We start from the raw sequence: 21,407 nt of genomic DNA, 5'->3' as shown, positions 1-21,407 counted from the left end.
AGGGCTACATAATTTAGAAGTAAACTTAACATGGTTGGCTACCAAGTACAAATCTACACTACAGTTTGGTTTACTAGAGTACCTTCTAAACTGCATGCATGAACAAAAAACTCAAATGATAGGATATTTACTGATAGGATATTTATTATCCTATCTGTCACTGTGACTGGAGTTGAAATGTTCTAAAAGTAAAACCTTAGAATCATGGAAGTTCAAGTATTACCCACTTCCATGGTACTGCCATTAGGATGTACTTTGCTACCACATTTATTGTCTGTTATCTTTCGTTCAAAAACTATGAATACGAATATGGCCAATCCTTCACGCAAATGGATAGATGTCCAAATCCACGGCGAAAGTCGAATGTAACTATGTATAAACGTGATTAGCACTGAACTAGTGCCACCGTACGACTACTAGTACGACTACGAACATCATACATCACACATGTACATAAACAAACTTAATCGGACAATCTAAAATGTTACACATTTCTCTGTAATTTTACTGCAATTGCGAGCATAACACGCAGAAGTTGTTCCGGGAGGCATTGCAAGTGAGTTCATGAACTAACACCATCATTATAGATGACTACATTCACTTCTAGTACATCAACGGAATGGACATTTCAACTCTCTGATGTACCATGCACGTCAAATATTGGAGGATTTTATCATTCTTAGCCATATTTGACACCTAATAACCATATCAATATAAAGCATATTTATCTAACATAACATTGAAGTAACTTTTCAGATAATATTTCATTCTCGAATGACGATGAACGTCGATTTTTACTTTGGGTAGACTGTGACCGATTCCTACCTTGGTCTCAGTAATGGCGAAAGGACGTACAATTGCATTGTGGGAAATAGCAGAGTTTCGTAAGTTTGTGTGATTGGTTGAGGGCGCTGCGACGAAGTATGTCTGATATGACAGCCAGCTCGGCAGCAGACATCGTTAGACGTTACTGAAAACCCTCATGAGTCACGTACCAGGCCGTGACTATTAATTATTTTGGCGCCATTTAACTGTTCTTTATAGGCATAATAATATAAGCTATGTTGGGTTCGTACTTTTTGTCAGATGATTTGAACCAGAAAGTTTTATCTGCCCAGTGCACGATTTCTCTGATGAAAATGTGATCTAGGCGCCTACTTGAATTAATTTGCGTCAAGTTTCTGTATTGCCTTTCCCATGGTAAAAGTCTGGAACAGCTTGTGAGGACAATGTGTGAAAGATAAGGTTTGACCTGTTAGTTGTTATTAAGTCTTAGTTTTGAAGAAATTTGAAGGTAGTTAGTTCCCCTATCATATATCATATCAACAGACAAATCGAATCTTGCACACCTGTACCTCACCTCACGCAGTTCTATATATACGCGTTCCACATGTTCCATACTGGAATAAATTACGAGCCGCGAAAGAAAATTTCGAATTCGAACCAACGCCAAACACTTCTACTATGGGCAAAATTTTACATCCACAATTTTAATTCCTCTTTTATTTTCAACTCATTGCAAGTGGCTGGAATATATCGTGAGGACAAGGAAAATACAGTATGGACATTGATGAGTGATCATCGTATTGAATACGCTGAAGCAAAAATAGTATAGTTCGGGAAGACGCAACGGCTACGTGAAATGCAAAATACAACATATATTTGATGTATTGAGTTTTGAGTACAAGGCTTTGCTATATCTGATGACACAACTCGACTTCAAAACGAAGTTATACAACGCGAACCGGAAAAGTGCTTGGACTAGAGTTTGAGAGTTTTTGACGGAGCCGTATTATCAGTTCTTTACTTTGGTGAAAAGCGAAGGATTGTTTTACGTACGCGGAAAGGAAAAGAACTCGACAAAAGTCGCATTCAGCATTTATTTCCACTGGAACTTTTATAACGGTACCGGTATTTCAGAGGACTGTCGATATGAGTTCATGTTCGGGGCGAGAAATTGAACGAATATACCTCGAAGAAAATAGAAGAGAAGTTATACCAAAACTGGCGCAACTCAGTCTACGAGTGACGCATCCACATCTCCTTCCAGTTTCGGCAACACCTCAAGTTGAACGATTTGACGAAAACGAGAACGACGCTGCCGTCAATCGCGACACACCGTGCGCATCGGGTCAACGTGAAGACGATGGCATAAGAAACGAGACCACGTCCACTGAAACTGAGCCAAACATCGATCAATTAAACAACTCCAGGTCAGATCGAAACCCACGAGAAGTTTTATATGTACCAGAACTGACCGGTAGTACCGTATGTTTGTATCCTGATGTCGTGTCAAATTCAAGTTCAGGATCAAATAACAGTTTTTGTAGAATTTGTCATAGTGGACGAACAGCAGGTGAACTGTACAACCCATGTTCATGTGCTGGCACGTTACAATATTGTCACAAGGAATGTCTAAGAAAATGGATTGGGTACCAGGGTACTTATCAATGCGAAATTTGTAACGAAAAATATCGAGTTAAAACTAGAATTATTGCAAATATATTCAAGGTAAGCATTTCTCTTTTTTCGGTATAAATCAAATGACTTTTAATTTATTAAACAGCAGTGTACATAGACGTTTTACCTTACTTTCTGACCAATCCTTACTCGTTGTAAAACCGCATTACATGTAGATAGTTACCGCACTAATAGAATAGTTACCGCACTAGTAGAATAGTTCCGCAATAGTGGAAAAATGGCATGTCACCGGTTTTTCAATCGTTGAACTAGTCTTGCTGCTAGACGTTCGGGCTTTCTTTCGATGCTATAACTATAAGCGAACGAAGTTCGCATGTGAGGGCTTGCCCGGATGTTCCATCCTCGATAGCGTTGTTCGGCTGTGTGTCGTATTTTATCGGAAGAACATCCGAGGGCTAGCTGATAGACTATCGTTGAACCTGCACTAGCTACAACTGAGATAATGTTTTCATCAAGTAACAGCGAAGATATATTCACTAAAAATTGGTAAATTTATAAAAAGACGTTGTACCTGGTAACTGGTGCTCAATATTATCTCAGTAGGTAGTGTAATGGCAAGTTTGAATCTTGGGCGAAATCCACGTAAAATTGTACTTGTGTCAGAACTGGAGTATCATTTTTCGATCATACAACCACAATACATTCACTGAAAATTGTTAAAATTATCAATAATTAGACATTGACTTCATTGCTGTCGAGATAGGCAGTACAGAAACATGTTGAAATCGTGAGCACCGTTCAGAGCTCTGAATTTTGGGTGCGGACCCGAAAGCCAATTTGATTTGATTTATCGTTTATACAGCTACAAAAATACGTTTACCTACAAGTGATTCAATACTGTCCATGGTGTACGATATTAAGAGTAATTACCTCACAAATTTAAACATTTTCAAAAAACGTCCCAATTACAGCTAGTGCAGAAGAAACATGGTTTTTTTAATTGCATCGCATTATAATTCGTTCGTTAGATTGTATCTAGTTATGATATGAACCTCTCTATACGTTTGGTTTAGCCCTTTTCGTCAATCTATTGGATATATCATTTGAAATTTTTCTCTCTCTCTCTCTCTCTCTCTCTCTCTCTCTCTCTCTCTCTCTCTCTCTCTCTCTCTCTCTCTCTCTCTCTCTCTCTCTCTCAGTGGAGACGAACGACTCTTACTTTAGAAGAGCACCTTCACGTTGGAGTAACCATTCTGTCGGTTGCATTCATCGTGTGCACCATGACGTGGATGGGTTGGTCACTATTCAGTGATGATCCAGAGGCTGTCTATGAACGTTCATCTTTAGTTGGTTACGTGTCTTACTCTGCATACATTCCAATCGATTTACTAGCAATGTCTCTTATCATGGTAGAATTCAAGTTTGTACTGTCACAGATATGGAGACGGTGGTTAACCCTGAATTCTGATATTTTTGTGCTGGACCGTGTGTCACCAAATAGAGAAACGCCAAGGACTGATCACCAACAAGGCACGTCCATTCGACGCGGAATGTGTGAAACTGTGATCTGAGGTACTGAATAATAAGCTAATAAAGACCACAGTGAAGTATTTGTTCCTTAAGCACCACCGTTAAAACTTCAAATAATGTTTGCATGAAATGTGTGTTGATGACAAATATTTCAGAAGTTATTTATTTTCAAGACAGAAATATAATGTTATTTTCAAATGATTACCTACCAATACAAGAACAATTATGTTGTCCTGGTACTTGTACTGTTAACTCCGAGTCGTCACTTTAACTTGAGCGAGTGGAGGTTTCGACAGAGTTACATCACACTTAAAGCTTTAAGCTTACTCTATAATATCAATTTGTATGCGTGGTGTTTATATTGTTCGATTTAAAACCTATCACTCTTCATTTTCTTTCGAAACTTTATTTCAGCTTTAGTAACTGTAATTCACGCCACAGTATACATATCGGTAATTTGAACAATTTCAGTTGTGAGAACGCCGCCGCATTGGATGCGAACGTTGGAGGCGCTCTTTACTATAAATTTCGTTCGTTAATTTAAGCAGAGCGCCACCAATGGTAGGAGTGTGAAATAGCGTAGAATCCTTACATATAAAATGTTGGACGGTTCTACTTTCACCTAGACATACCGGCAAAATATGATACTTTCCCAAAATACTCATCGATGGGATTTTCCTATCTTAATGCATGTGAAATGCACGGATCATGGAATTTTGACCTCATTGTTTGCACATTTTGGGAATGATTGTGTGCATATATGCAGGAATACTTTCCTTTTTGTAATAACATTGTTATTGTGAGTATCTTCATACTGATATGAGTGTGACTTATTCAACCTGTCAACTTCAACATAATAGTATGGTATACATGAAAAAATACATATGAATTACTGGAGTTTGTAGGCTGTGTTGACAGAACACTTGCCAGGCTACTATCAACATAGTACAGGCATCATGTGACTTCTTCAACCAATCAGCTTCTTTACACAGTATCCATGAAAATAATGGAATTTGAATGACTGAGTTTGCAGGCTGTGTGGAGGTCACACTTACCAAGTTGAAAATCCAGCCTGCTATGTAGGCTAATAAAATATAAACAGAGCGTCTATTCATTTCACCTTTTATTCAATTTTTTGCACAGGAGGCAAAGTTATTACACAAGTACAAAATTGTGTGCATGTATCACCAGAAAGAAACCATAAACAAATAAGTCTACAATTGTCAATGCAAAACATACCATATCTGGTTTATACTATAAACTAACTCCTTTGGAGTCCATCATAATAAAATAAAACTTTATATCATATCTTTCCGTTTAAATGTAAATTAATTTCAATCTTTCATGCATTTTGATACTAATATATTCTGATATTTAGACTACAGCAGTTACTCTCAAGAAATCTTGAAGAAAAAAAAGCATGATTTTTTCCCCCATCAATACAAGATATATATCGGCATTTAAACATCATTGTATTAAAGTTATGCAATGATAAATGTGATGCTGACCTGGTAATGATGATGCTCTACTAGCGAAAGCTAGTCAGAATTTTGGAAATCTTTTTGAGTTAGTTTTGTCAAGACTTTCCAGTTTTTCATTTATGTTTTCTATGTAATCATAGTTGAACACAGATTTCATTCACATGGTTAAATGTGAACATCAACATAACGGTGTTTATATTAAAATTCTTCTCATTTTTTTGTTGGCACACAGAATACTTTTGGTCAACCAACGGAATAAATGTGAACAGTTTTGGTCAGTCTGAGGCTCTGAGCCACAATTCTTTTCTTATTTGAGCCATGCAATTAAATGTTCTGTGATTCTATAAATGAAGGCACTTTGGAATCATAAAACAAAATAAATCATTTCTGAAACTGTTTTGATTTCACTGACTGGTAAATATAATCAGACCAATTTGATTTGTTGTGAATCACTACATTCATTTTTAAAATGACATGTACACTATAATCAACAGTTTTTATTATCTGTCTAAAACCAATGAGAGCCAAAGTGTAAAATATTGTTTTTCCACTAATATGTTGCTATACCCCCAAAAAATACTGCTAAAGTGTATTATTGTGAAAATATTTGTGACATCAGTGCTACCATACATGTGAAATCAGTGCTAGCATACATGTGAAATCAGTGCTACCATACATGTGAAATCAGTGCTACCATACATGTGAAATCAGTGCTACCATACATGTGAAATCAGTGCTAGCATACATGTGAAATCAGTGCTACCATACATGTGAAATCAGTGCTAGCATACATGTGAAATCAGTGCTACCATACATGTGAAATCAGTACTAGCATACATGTGAAATCAGTACTAGCATACATGTGAAATCAGTTCTACCATACATGTGAAATCAGTTCTAGCATACATGTGAAATCGGTACTACCATACATGTGAAATTGGTGCTACCATACATGTGAAATCAGTGCTTGCATACATGTGAAATCAGTTCTAGCATACATGTGAAATCAGTTCTAGCATACATGTGAATGTTTTTTAAACAAAAGACAATGTCTAAAAGACTCTCATTTTTTTGAGAATCACTACTTTCCACAGATGGAGTTTCCAGATAAACAATGTTTGATCATATTTTGGGTTTTTTTCGGACATGGTGATATGAAATACAGCATAGCCCTAACACTGTGCTTGATAAATGGTGTATTGTTTGTTCTATATTTCATTGTATAATTAGTCATAGAGTGTCCAACCCAACAACAGTAACATGCAGTGGTCAAATGCATCTAGTATACGTACAAAAGTAAAAACACGACCTTTCAATTCTACGGCAACAAGATTGAGCATAATCCACTGCCATTCTTCATTAAGAATGTAAAGAACAACTAAGTTACATAAACAATATGATAGAACTACATGATGTGTGAGTGTAAGTGTGGCATACTTGGGGTATTTGCACAAGTGCGTGCAGTGTTCTCTCTGACAGTACACTCATGAGTGTAGTGAGTAAAAGTGCAACAGAAACACTGCAAGCATGAATGCAAATACCCCGGAGTACCCACACTGGCATTCACATGGCATGGAGTTCTGTTATTATTATGTTTATCTGAAACGACAAATTTCCACAAAAATGACAATATACAATCATGTGCTTTCATGGAGAATGAACTATCGTGTCCTCATTTACATATCATTTGAATACTGGTAATGTTTTCAGTATTGCACTGCAGTGCAAATACCACTAGTATGCACATGCACAGGTGCAAGTCATCTCTGGTACTTACGTAGTAATGATGTTTACTGCACTGTCACTACAACACGGCACAAATGCTTGATGCACTATTTTTTCTTGCGATTTTATCACAAAAATTTAAAGCACCTCAACTAAGTATGTTCCATCTGTTGACAGACAATACAACAATGGTTGACAGCTTAAACAAAAACAATTTTTTCAACAAAAAATAGCATTTGAACCTCACCCTTAAAGAAAGAAGTATCTATGCATTGCATTGAGAGACAAACATATAAATTTCATCTATTACAGCAAGTACTTGGTTTCGAAAAGTTTTTTATAATTCTTCAAATTACCAAGGATAATACTAGATAGTCTCTGATAAAAAGCATATGGCAGCTAAGCTTTGAGTTTGTGTTTATGTCTGTAGAATACCAGATCTCCTCGAACACTACAGACATTCTACTCCATTTTAAAAAGTCCATGCAGACTGTATGTAACATGTACAGGGACTTCAGCTCTTGCGATCTCTTCAAATGTCTCTCCATCCAAGACAAGCAGGAAAGATGGATTATTTTCTCCAACTGTCATGACGGACGATAACACCACACCTGGAATAAATCAAACCATAACATTTACAACTTGTGCATGAAAATACACTGTACAAAAAGTACCAAGAGTCATATTTGACCATGTTTTTCCACCTGGGGTGAAGCTCAAACAGAGGATGTGTAAATGTAGTGGGTATGTAACTCAGTAAACTGCAAAAAAGATTAATAACTGTAAAAAGTTTGTTATTGTAAATAAATAACAAACTTTTCGCACATTTTTTGGGGGGCTTTTTGCAAAGTACTGAGTTACAAACACAGACTTGGTCATGTTCTTTCACATTGACTTTTCAAGTAGGAAGTCATGATAAAATTACTTTATAAATTAAAAATCCAAATTAAATACCCAATCCTCATCCATATGGCCATTTTGAAAGACACATCATACATAAATTTTAACTTATTCAGCATAGGTTTATCTAACAGTATTCAGTAACAGGTATTTATATCATATTTCTCAGATACAAAAGCTTCTGTTGTCTTTTGATTGTGAGCTAAAAAAAATAGTTACATGTACCTTCATCTTCTTTTGTTGCCCCCGGTTTTGGTACAAATACTGGCTCAGAAGGATGTGCATCTTTTTCCTCCCAGGTCTTGGAAGTTTTCGTTTCAATGTCAATTTTCATTAACTGGAGAGAAGAAATAAGAAATGCCCAAAAAATAAAGTCAAAGATATTGTATGGATTGCACTACAGTACATATGCAAATTAGTAAGAAAACATTCCATGTATGCGAAATCACAAAATCACTATTTTTGTGAAATAAATTGTTCTCCATCAACATATTGAAATAATAACAGAAACCCATGATGTGCTAGAGCCAGTGTTAGTACTCAGGTGTAGTTGCACCAGGTAGCTTGTGCGTACAGTGTTTTCTGCTGAACTTTCACTCACTATGATTGTGAAAACACCACAAGTACTAGTGCACCACATTTGCATTTACACGCCATGAAGCTCTGTCATAATATTCAAAGTATAGTTGATGAAGAAGAGCAGGGCCTTCATGAATGACAAATAATTTGATTTTATGCCAGTTTGTAAGAGTATCTCTCATTATTTTCCTTCTCGACTATTTGTACTGCTCATGTCGTTGTTTCCTTATGTACTCTCAAAAAATAAGGAAAAATATTTCAGGAAATACGCATGTATATAATAAAAGTGACATTTCCTCTTCGGTGTACAGCAGAAATAGATTTTGACACAGTGTAGCACTACAGACTGATATAGAACTCAAGTTGGCATGTATGGTGTAGCACAACAGAATTGATGATGTAGTACACAAGTTGGCATGATGTAACACAGCAGAAGTGATGTTGTAGAGCACAAGTTGACATGTACAGTAGGACAACAGAGTTAATTATGTATACCACAAGTTAAGGTGATGTAGCACAGCAGAAGTGATGATGTAGAGCACAAGTTGAAATGTACAGTAGGACAACATAATTAATTATGTATACCACAAGTTGAGATGATGTAGCACAGCAGAAGTGATGATGTAGAACACAAGTTGACATGTCTACACAGTAGTAGGACAACAGAAGTGATGATGTAGAACACAAGTTGGCATGATGTAGACCACAGAACTCATGATGCATACCACAAGTTGACATGATGAAAGATGACTGGAAAACAAATTTTCTATTAGAAATCTGTGGTTGATTCCTATAAATACTCACACTCATCATAAAGTCTCCAGCAGTATAGACATATCTGTAGTCCTTTCCATTTCTTTCATAGTTGATTCTTGGTAGTTCAGTAACTGTAAACAAAGACACAATATTAATAACATCAAATGTTTAAATAATTACTTAAAGCAAACACATCAGGAAATGAAATTATAGATAGATGTTCACATATCACATCTTTTACTTATTTAATGTGTGCAAGTGTGAATAGTATGGCACATAATAAAAAATAGAAAATAGAAATAAGATGATGCAAAAGTATACCACCCAACATTGAAATTAACGGTGTGATGATTTAAGCTATGTGAGAAGGGTGATCTCTGTTACATCTGCTTTTCAATTATTCTTTTTTTTTTTTTAGGTTCAAATTGACATTTGTTTAATAGCTCTGACAATTCGTTTCAGTATACAAAAGTAGACACATATAAGACACAACCCGTAGAAATAAACAATTACTATTTTTAATCAAAGATTGCTTTTCAATTATACTTTGACATTTATATATTGACATTTTGTTTTTACGATTATTTTTATATGGTAAACTGCAGTCACTTCGGGTTAACTTATCCCCATAGACTTCATACATACACAAACAGAATTTCAGTAGGTATTATATAAGGAGTATATTGTGATTTAAGGCAGAAATTATTTCCTTGAACTTTTGCTGTTACTTTTTTCAAGAAAACTCCAACTTATTCTCAGTTAAAATAAAGAATGCAAAAATCAGAGATCACCACAGAATTTTTGAAATAGAGATCAAAATGATATCAAAATTTTAGTCATTTTAGAATCCAATATGGCTGCCAAATATTGTGTTAATTCAATGGGAAAATAGCAGATTCTTTATTTCCTTATAAGCAAGATGGTGGACCCCCCCCCCCCCCCCAAAAAAAAAAAAAAAAAAAAAAAAAAAAATTCTTTTATTGTTTCAAAAGGATCAAGAATAAGCTTTCATATGGCAGAGTTTGGAGAGAATTGAAGAACTTTGATTTTCAAGGAAATTTGTCCGTAGAAAATCTTCTATTTGAAGAGAAAGGAAAGATGTTGGTTTCAAAAAATGTGTAACATACATCCATCCAATTCAATAAGGTCTTCATGGCGACAGTGGATACGTCCATCATCAACTCTAACAGCAGTGGCAGTTGTCTTCTCTAAAGTGACCAGGTTCTCTTCAGGTTCTTCTTTCTGCAAGAAAGAACAAATACCATGTACGATGAAATTGTCATATCTCATAGGATTGCCAAAATGATAGAGAAGAGACTGACATAGAATGTTAGATTATAATTTACTTTTATACAAGCCAGGTTCAACACAAAATATGGAATATATACTCTGGTTGTTCTGCATCACGACAACATGTGTCTATGTCATGACAACACGTGTCTACATCACTGGTTCTGCTGTATCCGAAATATGAGTCAAAACATTCAAAATTGCCATTACTATCAACGATTTTTTTATATTACTGGTGATGGTATAATTATATTATCCCCCAATATTTTTCTTCATTCAGTTGGAACTCGTGACTTAAGAGTCGTCACTACGAGTCGCTAGATGAGTACTGACAAAGGCCCTTAGGTCACTTGTACTTTCCTTGGCTGAACGAAGAAAAATATTTGGGAATAATATTTCATTATTTGTTTGTAAATGCTGAACATGTAGATATTACTTCTCTTGAATTAAACATATTGCTGTGGAAAGTTCAAATTTTTGAAAATTTTGAGTGATTCACATTCTAATTTTACAAAATGTTGCGTGATTTGTATAAACATTACAATGTCTATACTGGCAGGCACATACTAATATGAATGTATTTAATTTGGCACAAGATTTTCACAGCAATTCGGTTTTTTTCCATATTTTGGCTCCACTTTATTTAGGCTAATAATTCTTGACTTAGTGTATTTAGGCCTAAAAAAAATAATTGTTCCGGTTACCCGACCCCCACCTACTTTTTCACTGCTGACACTAAACTTTATTTTACGTATTCGAGAACAAAATAATAAAATTGCAAAAATTGTAAACTCTCGCAAGAAATAGTGGATGCGGAAACTGATATTATCTTAAAAAGACATTATAAAACTGTAATGGCTGTACATCTGATGAAAAGAAATCAATAACACAGAGACCATATGGAAAACAATGGAAAACAAAACTACCTGAACTAGACACTCACATATGAAAAATATATACATAAAAAAAAATAAAATGAAAAATCTACCTACCCCACCTATTCTAAAATTGAACATAATCGGAACCACACAATTTTTTTTGTTAGGCCTTATAGGTACTTGACTGTTTGAAGTCAATGTATTGATTCACACGAAATAAATTTGCTTTATTGCAAGAAGTTACAAAGAATTTTACCAGTGACATTGATACCATTTTCACGCTGATACACTTTTTGGCAAAAAATTTGACTTTTTTAGATAAATAAGTTTAGGGCCAAAATACAGTATATAGAAATATTACAGTGAATACACAAACCTGTACAATATTCAATGGTAGTACGTATCGCCATGGTTTCGGCTGACTTTTAGGTCTAATACCAGCCTGTAATTCCTCCATATACAACTCCTTTATTATGTTGATATTGTCATAGCCAATCAAATCAATGACGAGATGACCATCTTTTTCAAATGCATTGATATGATGGAAAACAAACAGGGCATCAGTGAAGTACTTAGTTTCCACTTCTTGCCCAGACTTGCGGTCAAACACACGGATAGGGGTACAAAGCTCTGGATGGTAATCAAAATTATCGGCATAGGCTCGACCATAGAACGGAGATAGTATCAGCTTCCATACATTCACAAGAACAGGTTGTTCAAAAAATATGAAGTAATTTTCAGTTAGGCCAAAGCTATGGTAGTATGATGGGTGGGGCTGACTTATTGGCATTGTACACACTATTGATGCTTTCTGCAGTGGGTTGCCAGTAACACCTGTTGAAAATTCAAACAAAGCAATATTAATGAAATATGCATATTAATATATTTAGCCAGGTGCATCTTTTTTTTCAGCCACAATGAAAATATGCAAATGAATGACTATTTAATATGTATACTAAAAGAATCTCATGCAAGATTTTTCTCTTTTCAGCAATAAATGTTTGCTGTCTACTTCTGACACCATTTTAAGTACATTTGTTTTGATATTTAGTCAACAAGGAGAAAACTCCAATGATAGGTATTTGTAGAATCTAACTTTTATGCAATCGCAAGACGATTCTGATGCAACCCTTTACACTCAAGTAATGTGTTTTCTCTGTTTGCCACAATTGTTTACAGGATTTACATCGAGCAGTCAATTCAATTGATGACATTTAGAGACACCATGACTACAGTTCAAGACAATCCCATACTGTGGATCCCTATAAAGGGTAGAATATCACAATTCAATATTGATCTTTGTGCCAAGGATATGGGTTTTGCAGACCAAGGTTGTATGATCAAAGGGCTCGAAATATGGAATGATCTTATTAACTATTTAGTCCATAATTTGGGGTAGAGAAAAATTCATATTTTACATCGTACCTTCATCAGGGGGTGGTATTTTGATGATGTTGTAAGAACAGTATCGTCCATACTTGACACCAATATTGTACACTGTACCATCAGGGTCTACATGTGGATGAGCCGAAGCACCAGTCACGGCCACAACCTTTGAATAATCCACCTGTAATCAAGGTGATAGACAGACAGACAGACAGACAGACAGAGACACGCAGACAGACAGACAGACAGACAGACAGACAGACAGACAGACAGACAGACAGACAGACAGACAGACACAAACAAACATGGACAAATACATAGATGATATTATGAAATTCTAACCCCAAACTGTGAGATGCAAGGATTAGACCAGGATTATTAGTTGAACTCTGATGACAGAAGTAGTCTTGACAATAGCACAATATCCTGTATTGCAAACAAGATGTCAATAATGCTATATTCCAGTTACTTACTACTTTTCAGCCATTTTTTTTTAATGTAGTGTAGCATGAGGGCACCCTAGGTTATTGAAAATATTTAAGGTTTAAACTTTTCTTTATGTATGCCAAACACTCTGTAATACAGTAAATAGTCAACAAAATGGTGGGTGTACACGAACTTCACAAGTTCCTGAAAAGTTAAACAATCAAAACACAGAAGGAGCAGAACTATTTCGATCAAGAATGTTGCCATTATTTGTTGGGAAAGGGTGATTTTCAATGTATGCAACAGTACTGAATGATTATGGCCCATCTATCACATTATACATGTCTTATCATACATAAAGTAAATGTCGAGTTTGGCGATGCCTTAATACTGTATGAGGAACATTTTTTATAACTAGATTTATAGTTCTTCATATAACGTTACAGTGCATGCAGCGACTCCTATTACAAACATATCAACTTACCTTCTCACCCAGTGTGTCTAATGTTACAGGGTCTATTCTACGAATGTACGGTGTCTCAGTGAGGGCATAGAATTCCTCACCAATCTGTGTAAGAGCCACAGCATCATTATCTGTGATATGCATTGAGAAATAGGAGAAGAATCGTTGGAAAATATTCTTGCATGGATCCGGGTAGGCAAAAGTACCGAATCCACTCGTGGCTATCCGGTTTGTTCCGATAGCTTCTTTGTAGTCGTCACTTCGCAGGAAGCGATTGTGGTAGACAACTTTGCCATCTTTGATGTTGTATCGATGAAGGAGCGCTAAACCATCAAAGAAATGTTTAAACTTTTCTTGTCCGACTTTGTAAATTCCCGGACCATTTCTCAGTAAGCTCCCACTCAACCACTCTGGTATAGTACCTAAAACGACAATAAACTCATGATGTTATTCAAACACTTTGTCATGTTTCTATGAGATTACAACCAGTGACAGGCAAGTGTATTTACAAGCAGAACTTGTTACAAACAGGGAGAGTAAACAACTCAATTGGATTATTTACACTTTGCACAGCAATGTTGGAAGTACAGAGACAAGTATAACACCCCAATACTTAATAAGAACACATTTATGGCCTCTTTACAAAATAGCTCACATTCACAGTAGAATTTCAGGTCACACTGGCATTTCATGTACATGTAAAGAGGTCATAAAACTGTTCTTATCAAGCCATACTTGTCTCTTTACTTCTAATATGCCATGCCAAGTATTAATAATCCAATTCAGTTGTTTACTTTCCCAGTTGTAACAAGTTCCACTTGTAAATACCTGCCTGTCTCTGGTTGTACTAGTATTTTTTAAGACACGTCCTTCATGTACTACGTACACTTCCTGGTACATCAATTACTATTGGCAGAACTATAGAACTTTACGTCAAATGCACCTCAAAAATATACCCAGAAAATTCCAACCTATTCTCAGTTAATAACAACTCAGTTGAAAAAATCAGGGGTCACCAAACAAATCTTTGATACAGAGGTCAAAATGTTATCGAAATTTAGTCATTTTAGAATCCAATATGGCTGCCAAATACCGTGAACCCAAGATTTCTTTTATTACTTCAAGAGAACCAGGAACAAACTGTCATATGGCAAAGTTTGGAGAGAATTGAGGAACTCCGATTTTCTGGGAAATTTATTTGTCCCTGAGTTTTATTTCACATTTTAGTATTCACGCATAACATGATTTAATGACACAATACTGGAAATACTACTACCGGTACCAGCAACTATGATTGTAACAATCCCAGAAGATGACTTGGATTACCATCAAAGGAATGCATCGACATCATCATTATGGTATGACAAAGTAGTCTAAATATGTTATCACTACATATACATGTACCCTCTTTTGTTACCATGGTTACAAAATCTTAGTTAAACTTAAAACACTGGATATACAGGTGCCCTTTCAGTTTAGGAATGTGGCCTCCTGACATGTAATGACCTTTGGCTATCACGTCATACATACAAATGTATGTAACTGTAAATATATGCTATTAATAGCAAACTTTTGAGTGCTATACACTTCCTTTATGTAGAGTCCATGGATTCCTGGTAAATGTCATAAAACTAGTGCCAACAGCACTACATTTAAATTTACTCAATTTGAATTGTTCCATACACTGTCTGTCGAATACACAGATTGAAAAATAGTTGAGTACAGTTTCCACTCATTCCTTTTGACTAAAGAATTGTTAGTCATTAGGCCTAATAAAAAAAATTGTGTGGTTCCAGTTACCCAACCCCACCTAGCTTTTCACTGCCAATCCTAACTTTCTTTTAAAGCATTCAAGAAAAAATTTATAAAAATCATGAAAATTGTAAAGAAATAGGGGATGCAAAAACTGACATCAACTTAAAAAGACAATATAAAACTGTTCTGTAATGGCTGTACATCTGATGGGAAGAAACCAATAACACAGAGACACTCACATGTGAAAAAAAAATAAATAAATGAAATAAAAACAAAAAATCTACCTACCTCACCTATTCTAAAATTGAGTATAATAGGAACCACACAATTTTTTTGTGACACCTTATTTGTTATTATTGATAACAGTTGAGAGTTCTATCATTGTCAGTGCAGGTATACATATGCACCAGAGTGGATAGTTGGTAAGCTCAGGACATTTCATTGATGTCAAATAAAATACCCCAATTAAAATTTTACAGTTACTGACTTCTGGATTGTGTAAACATACTGTATCATAACAACCGAGAGAACACAAAAATTATGACAATTTTTTTTTTCATTTGTAATTTTTTATTTTGCCACTTGTTTCACCCCAAACATATGCTAATTATACAGTAAGTCCCACTAGTCTCGGGATAGCTGGTGACAGTCTATAGACCCTTCAACTAGTACATCCACTCTAAATTATTAGTAGTTATTTGCCTTAAAATTTGCATATATCTACCACAAAATCTGCATATGCACATCAAAATTTGCATGTATGCATCAATATTTACGTATTTTTTTGCCTTAAAATTTGCATATATCTGCCTCAAAATGTGCATATATGTGCATCAAAATTAGCATATTTTTTTGCCTTAAAATTTGCATATTCATTTATAAACTGCCTGTTACACAACTGTTGTCCTTGGGGATAGCTTGAGGATTTATTTATCATGGGCTTCATCATGTTTATGTAAAAACACAAACACATTACCAAACTAAACATGAAACAGCTCTTGCAATATTTGACACAGACTGGAGAGCATGCATGGATAACCAAACAAATCTCGATTGTGAAAACTAGATATTTTTACTGTAGAGAGTTTAATTACGATTGAAATCATCCTGTTAACTGAAAGAAATGTCAGATACTGAGTATGCAGGGTTTCATGTAACTATATACGGTATATCATGAATAGTTTTAGAGCCAGCACCACTGACTGATGTTTCTACACTTCACTATATATTAAAGTGTATGTAAATAGGTTTCCAAAGTTTCCAACTTTTTGCCTGCAAATGACGTAGTTTTCATAGGTGATTAAAGATTTGTATGACATTTTTGACAAAAGTATGATATTAATTACAAAAAAATAGATTTTTTTGGAAAAATTCTGGAAATTGCCAAAGTTGTTCATGTATTTCATGACATCACAACCGGAACGAACATCAAATATGTCCAATTACATAACAAGCGATAGCGATTCAAGTGGAATCACGTTCTACTATTTAGAAGTCGAAATTGACAATGACAACAATACATGCAGTACTAGTGATGACGAAGAAGATGACAAGATTTAGCTATGTCACCTCGCAGTACACAAGTGGGAATTTTGTCATCATCATTATCAACATGCAACATGATCTATACATACATTATAGGCTCTATAATATATACACAAACAATAATATCCGTATATCTGAAACACAAATCTCAATTGTCTTAATGGGTACCTTGTATCTTTTAGTTTCTGATAATTATATGCACAGACAGAACAAGGCCAAAATGAAATCTCCAGACTCTGTAACAACTCACACGTGTAGCTTAAACTTAAATGCAATTAAAAGTTACAAAAGAGCACCAATGGCATTGTAGAAATGATAGGTGATGCAATTTTCTGAGTTTATCACTATTTCAATGTTGCTATGGGGAAGTCGCTGGGTGAATATATACCAGATCCTTATTCCTTGCTCATAACTGCCTTTACAGTATACCATACACTATCATTTTACTGTTTCTATGGGCTTGGTCTAGTTGCTAGACATATATATATTAATCCATGTTGTGAAAGTTTATCCATTTGCCTATCCATCTATGCCGCTCAAGCACGTGGTACCGTTTGATCAAATCAAGTTCTAATCGCACATTGTTTAGCTTCACACTCTTATACTTAATGAATTAAATTAAGTTTTCTGCTAGCACACCAATCTCATGGCAAGAGTCCTCTACACAGTATTGTTTTCGTTTTCATTGCACGCAAAATCAAATGCACATTTCATTATATATGTACCAGTATATATATAAATATGAGAATAAAACACATATTAGTATCCCTGTTGTTAAATCTCAACATACACCATCACTGGCTGTTGTTATGGGTGTAGTGTTGTGACTGCATGTATGTGTGTTCATTTTTAGAAAAGCTCTGAGTCAAAAACAAAAACAAATGCGTAAAAATCAGAAAAAATGGGGCATGTATATAAGAAATTTACTTGATAAAAATAGTGAGAACAGTATATGGTGAATTTAGTAAATCTCAGAACAGGGAATTACATAATAACAGTACAAGAAATAGCACTGATAAAAACAAAATGAGAACATCAAGATTGTTCAAAACAGTTTTTGGTTTTCAGAAATATCTTCTGCAAATCAAAAATCTTGATTGTAGAAAACTAGTGACTAAATTTAGAATTTTGGATCATAATATTCAAATTGAGTTGGGGAGTCAGTGTAACTCCTAAGATTACTGTAGATGAAAGATTCTGTAAATTTTGTCAAAATATGGCAAAAGGTGAATTTCATTATTTCATTCCTTGTTCTCATTTTACAAATGAAAGAAATTTAGGCAAATTTTCTTCTGTCATAGCAAAATTCATAATTCAAATTTTCATTCCTTAAAATGACAAAAGTATATTTTTGCATATTTTGACCTCAGACGATAAACTTCCTCTTGGAAAATTTCTTGTTGAAGTAAACAGTCCTCCAGCAGTTGTGGGTGGTACTTCCATGGATATGGTAATATAGGACTGTATTGTATTCACTTTATTTCTGTCTGTTATTTTTGTTTGCTTTTATCACTATGCTTGCTATGACATGTTGTTAATATGTAATAAAGATTGATTGATTGATTGATTGATTGATTGATTGATTGATTGATTGATTGATTGATTGATTGATTGATTGATTGATTGATTGATTGATTGATTGATTGATTGAAGGAAGTGTTATTTTAATCGTTTCTTATAGTCATCTCCGTTCATTTCCATTGTATAATGACTGTCGAAAAACAAGGTGTATTTGTTATTCAGGATAGCACTAATTTGTTAAATGCAATGTTACCTTTGACCGCTGTTTCCATAGGTTCGACATGTTCCTCTTCAACGGGTATCGCCATGAAAGCTTTACCATAACTTTTGTCACCCGTTGTGACATCATCAACAACATCCGATTTGTCTGTACACTCGAAGGATGCCATCTTCGCAAAACGGGTTGAAGCAAAAGAAATGAACTTTCGGCACAGTGTAAAATGGTGACAAAGTGTACTACTGTACGGTGTCCGCGTTGCGTCGGTGACTGACCGTAGGTAACACGAGTAAACTACTCGTCTACCAAATCGTACCATCTAAAGTCAGCACGTATTACCAAGTATTACGTGTAGTGTCATGCGTACAACCCAGAGTAAACACACGGAAGTCTGTCCCGGATCCTAATCCCGGATATCATGCACTCAAGCTCCGACAGAAACTGATTTTCTTCTTCAGAATTTCGCGCTATTTAAGCGACCAGGTTTTCTTCTAGGTTTCGACGTACACATGCCAAAAAAAAATTATCTTGAGCCTGGAATATTGCAAATAGAGCTCGTGCACAAAACTCACATGTTTCGGTTTCTGTACACACGCAATGTACATATATAGATATATGCTAAAGTTCATGACCTCATTGTATACAAACTTGATGGATGGCGACGGTGGCGCTGTTTAACTTTCACCGAGCTCGCCTAAAAAGCATTTTGCTTCCGCACTCGAGATATGATTAATTGGTACATTGCTCTTTGCAGGACGGTTTTGAGGGTCATGTCAGAAATCTAGACCAGTGAACCGTCTGCAAGCAGGACCAAGTCCACTAGCGCTATTGATAGCCCTAGATCTAAAGTGGTATGAGCGATGAGAGTTTGGAAGCTATATACACAAGGTAGAAATGCTTCCAGTGTTAAAAGTTACTGAGTGTAAATTTAAAACAGTTCTATATTATCAATTGCAGTTATTTATTTGTGTAATCTTAAACATGAAACTTTGATGATGTTTAATATTGAACTTATAATAACCAGATGATTGTTTTCTTATCTTCAATATTTTTATATATTGCATTTTTTTAATTCTACTTTGAAATGGACTGTACATACTCTTTGCTAACATTTATTAGTCTGGATGCTAACATGGTCTCTATTAAAACCAAAAAAAGAAAGAGAGATCTGAAGGATCTGGATATGGGATAGCACTTGACAAAAATTTGTAAAAAAAATTCACTTTACATTAATGCAATGCCAATAACTTTGTTCTATGTGAATGCAGTGTATGATGGGAAGTGACTGTAGTAAATGTTATTAGTCACTTTTACTGCAAAGATATTCAATTCAATTCAATTCAAAATATATTGGTAGAATGGTGCTATACAGTCGATATTGAAATGAATAAATCCTCTTCTGTAGAAAAAATTGTCAATAAATAACTTTTATTGAAATTCAGTATATGGTGGCAATAGTATATAATCACCTTTATTCCAAAAAATATTGGTAGAATGGTGTGTTACTTGTCTTTGGTCCAACCTATGTGGAAATGGAATAATCCTTCTCTATGGTCACATTTGTAAAAAAAAAAAAAAAAATGACAATTGCAGTGTGTGATGGGAAAAGAATACAATAATTTGTTGGCAGAATGGTGATTGTCCAACCTCTAATGGAATAATCCTTTTCTTTACTAAAATTTGTGAACAAATGACTTTGTTCTATTGGAACACACTGTGTGATGGGAATAGAATGTGATGACATCAACAGTCACTTTCAACACAAAGAATTATGGGTAGCATGGGCATTGTCACTTCATTCATTGTTTGAATAGAACAAATTTGTACTTCACTGTCTGGTTAGATGTTGTTATGGTGTTATGGATCATCTTATTCTGGAATAATGAGTTCTAAGGATTAGCAAGAATAATGTACAGGAAGTAATAGTGAGTACCATAGTCTTAAAATTTGTAAGGCTAAGACTCGTACAGTTTACAACATTCAGTTTAAATTTAGAAAATGTTTTAGAATAGATGAGAACAGTAATATTATAAATTTGTTATTTATATTTATTTATATAATCATAATTTGAAACTTAATAATCTTTAAGATTGAACATAACATACATGATTATTGTTTTCTTGCCTTCAATATTATAAATTTCATATTCTAATAATCATGCCAAATCATTTGTTTACAAATTATAGCAATGAGAATATGCATTTCATTGTATTCATTTTTATGTTGTACATTGAAATGGAATGTGCATTCTTGTTGCAAACTTGTAAACAAATGACTTTGTTCAATTAAAACACAGTTTATCGTGGAGATAAATTGTATTAAATTTTAATTGGTCACATTTTGTGGAAAGAATGGTGATTATACCTTGCATAAGCCAAAAATATGGAATTTATACTTTGGTCGTTCCACGTCACCACAACGCATTTCTACGTCACAACAACACTTTTCTATGAATTACTACATGTGTTTACGTCATTGGTTCGGCTGTGTTCGAAATATGAGTCAAAACATTCAAATATTGCCATTACTTTCCC

General features: G+C 34.8%; 2 protein-coding genes across 3 annotated transcripts in view; both read right to left on the bottom strand.

Annotated features, from left to right (window-relative positions):
- The window catches only part of LOC144438423 (uncharacterized), a 349,033-nt gene that overhangs the window by 4,129 nt on the left and 323,497 nt on the right, over positions 1–21,407 (bottom strand). The window contains exon 1 of one of the 2 annotated variants that reach the window (XM_078127448.1): positions 826–852. The exons of the other annotated variant lie outside the window; for it this stretch is intronic. The gene's annotated coding sequence lies outside the window, so the exon portion shown is untranslated. Of the gene's footprint in view, positions 1–825; positions 853–21,407 lie in introns of those variants that run through there. 2 annotated transcript variants of the gene reach the window in all.
- On the bottom strand, positions 5,072–19,454 carry LOC144438486 (beta,beta-carotene 15,15'-dioxygenase-like). The gene is made up of 8 exons (XM_078127523.1): positions 18,910–19,454; positions 13,857–14,257; positions 12,986–13,127; positions 11,937–12,394; positions 10,520–10,634; positions 9,441–9,523; positions 8,283–8,394; positions 5,072–7,768 (listed from the first exon to the last, which is right to left on the bottom strand). Exons 1-8 carry the CDS (start codon positions 19,190–19,192, stop codon positions 7,620–7,622), a joined length of 1,743 nt encoding a protein of 580 aa, XP_077983649.1. The 5' UTR covers positions 19,193–19,454; the 3' UTR covers positions 5,072–7,619.

Source organism: Glandiceps talaboti, chromosome 8 (genome assembly GCF_964340395.1).
Source record: "Glandiceps talaboti chromosome 8, keGlaTala1.1, whole genome shotgun sequence".
Classification (NCBI taxonomy): domain Eukaryota; kingdom Metazoa; phylum Hemichordata; class Enteropneusta; family Spengelidae; genus Glandiceps; species Glandiceps talaboti.
Note: the sequence above shows the minus strand (reverse complement) of the source record. Positions and strands in the feature narration are given on the sequence as shown.

Bases quoted from the DNA above. Each gene is read 5' to 3' on its own strand.
- LOC144438486 (XM_078127523.1), bottom strand. From the start codon at position 19,192: ATGGTACGATTTGGTAGACGAGTAGTTTACTCGTGTTACCTACGGTCA. The intron at 14,258-18,909 runs GTAACATTGCAT...TTGTCGTTTTAG, and splicing joins TATGGAAACAGCGGTCAAAG to GTACTATACCAGAGTGGTTG. The intron at 12,395-12,985 runs GTACGATGTAAA...AATTTTCAACAG, and splicing joins AATACCACCCCCTGATGAAG to GTGTTACTGGCAACCCACTG.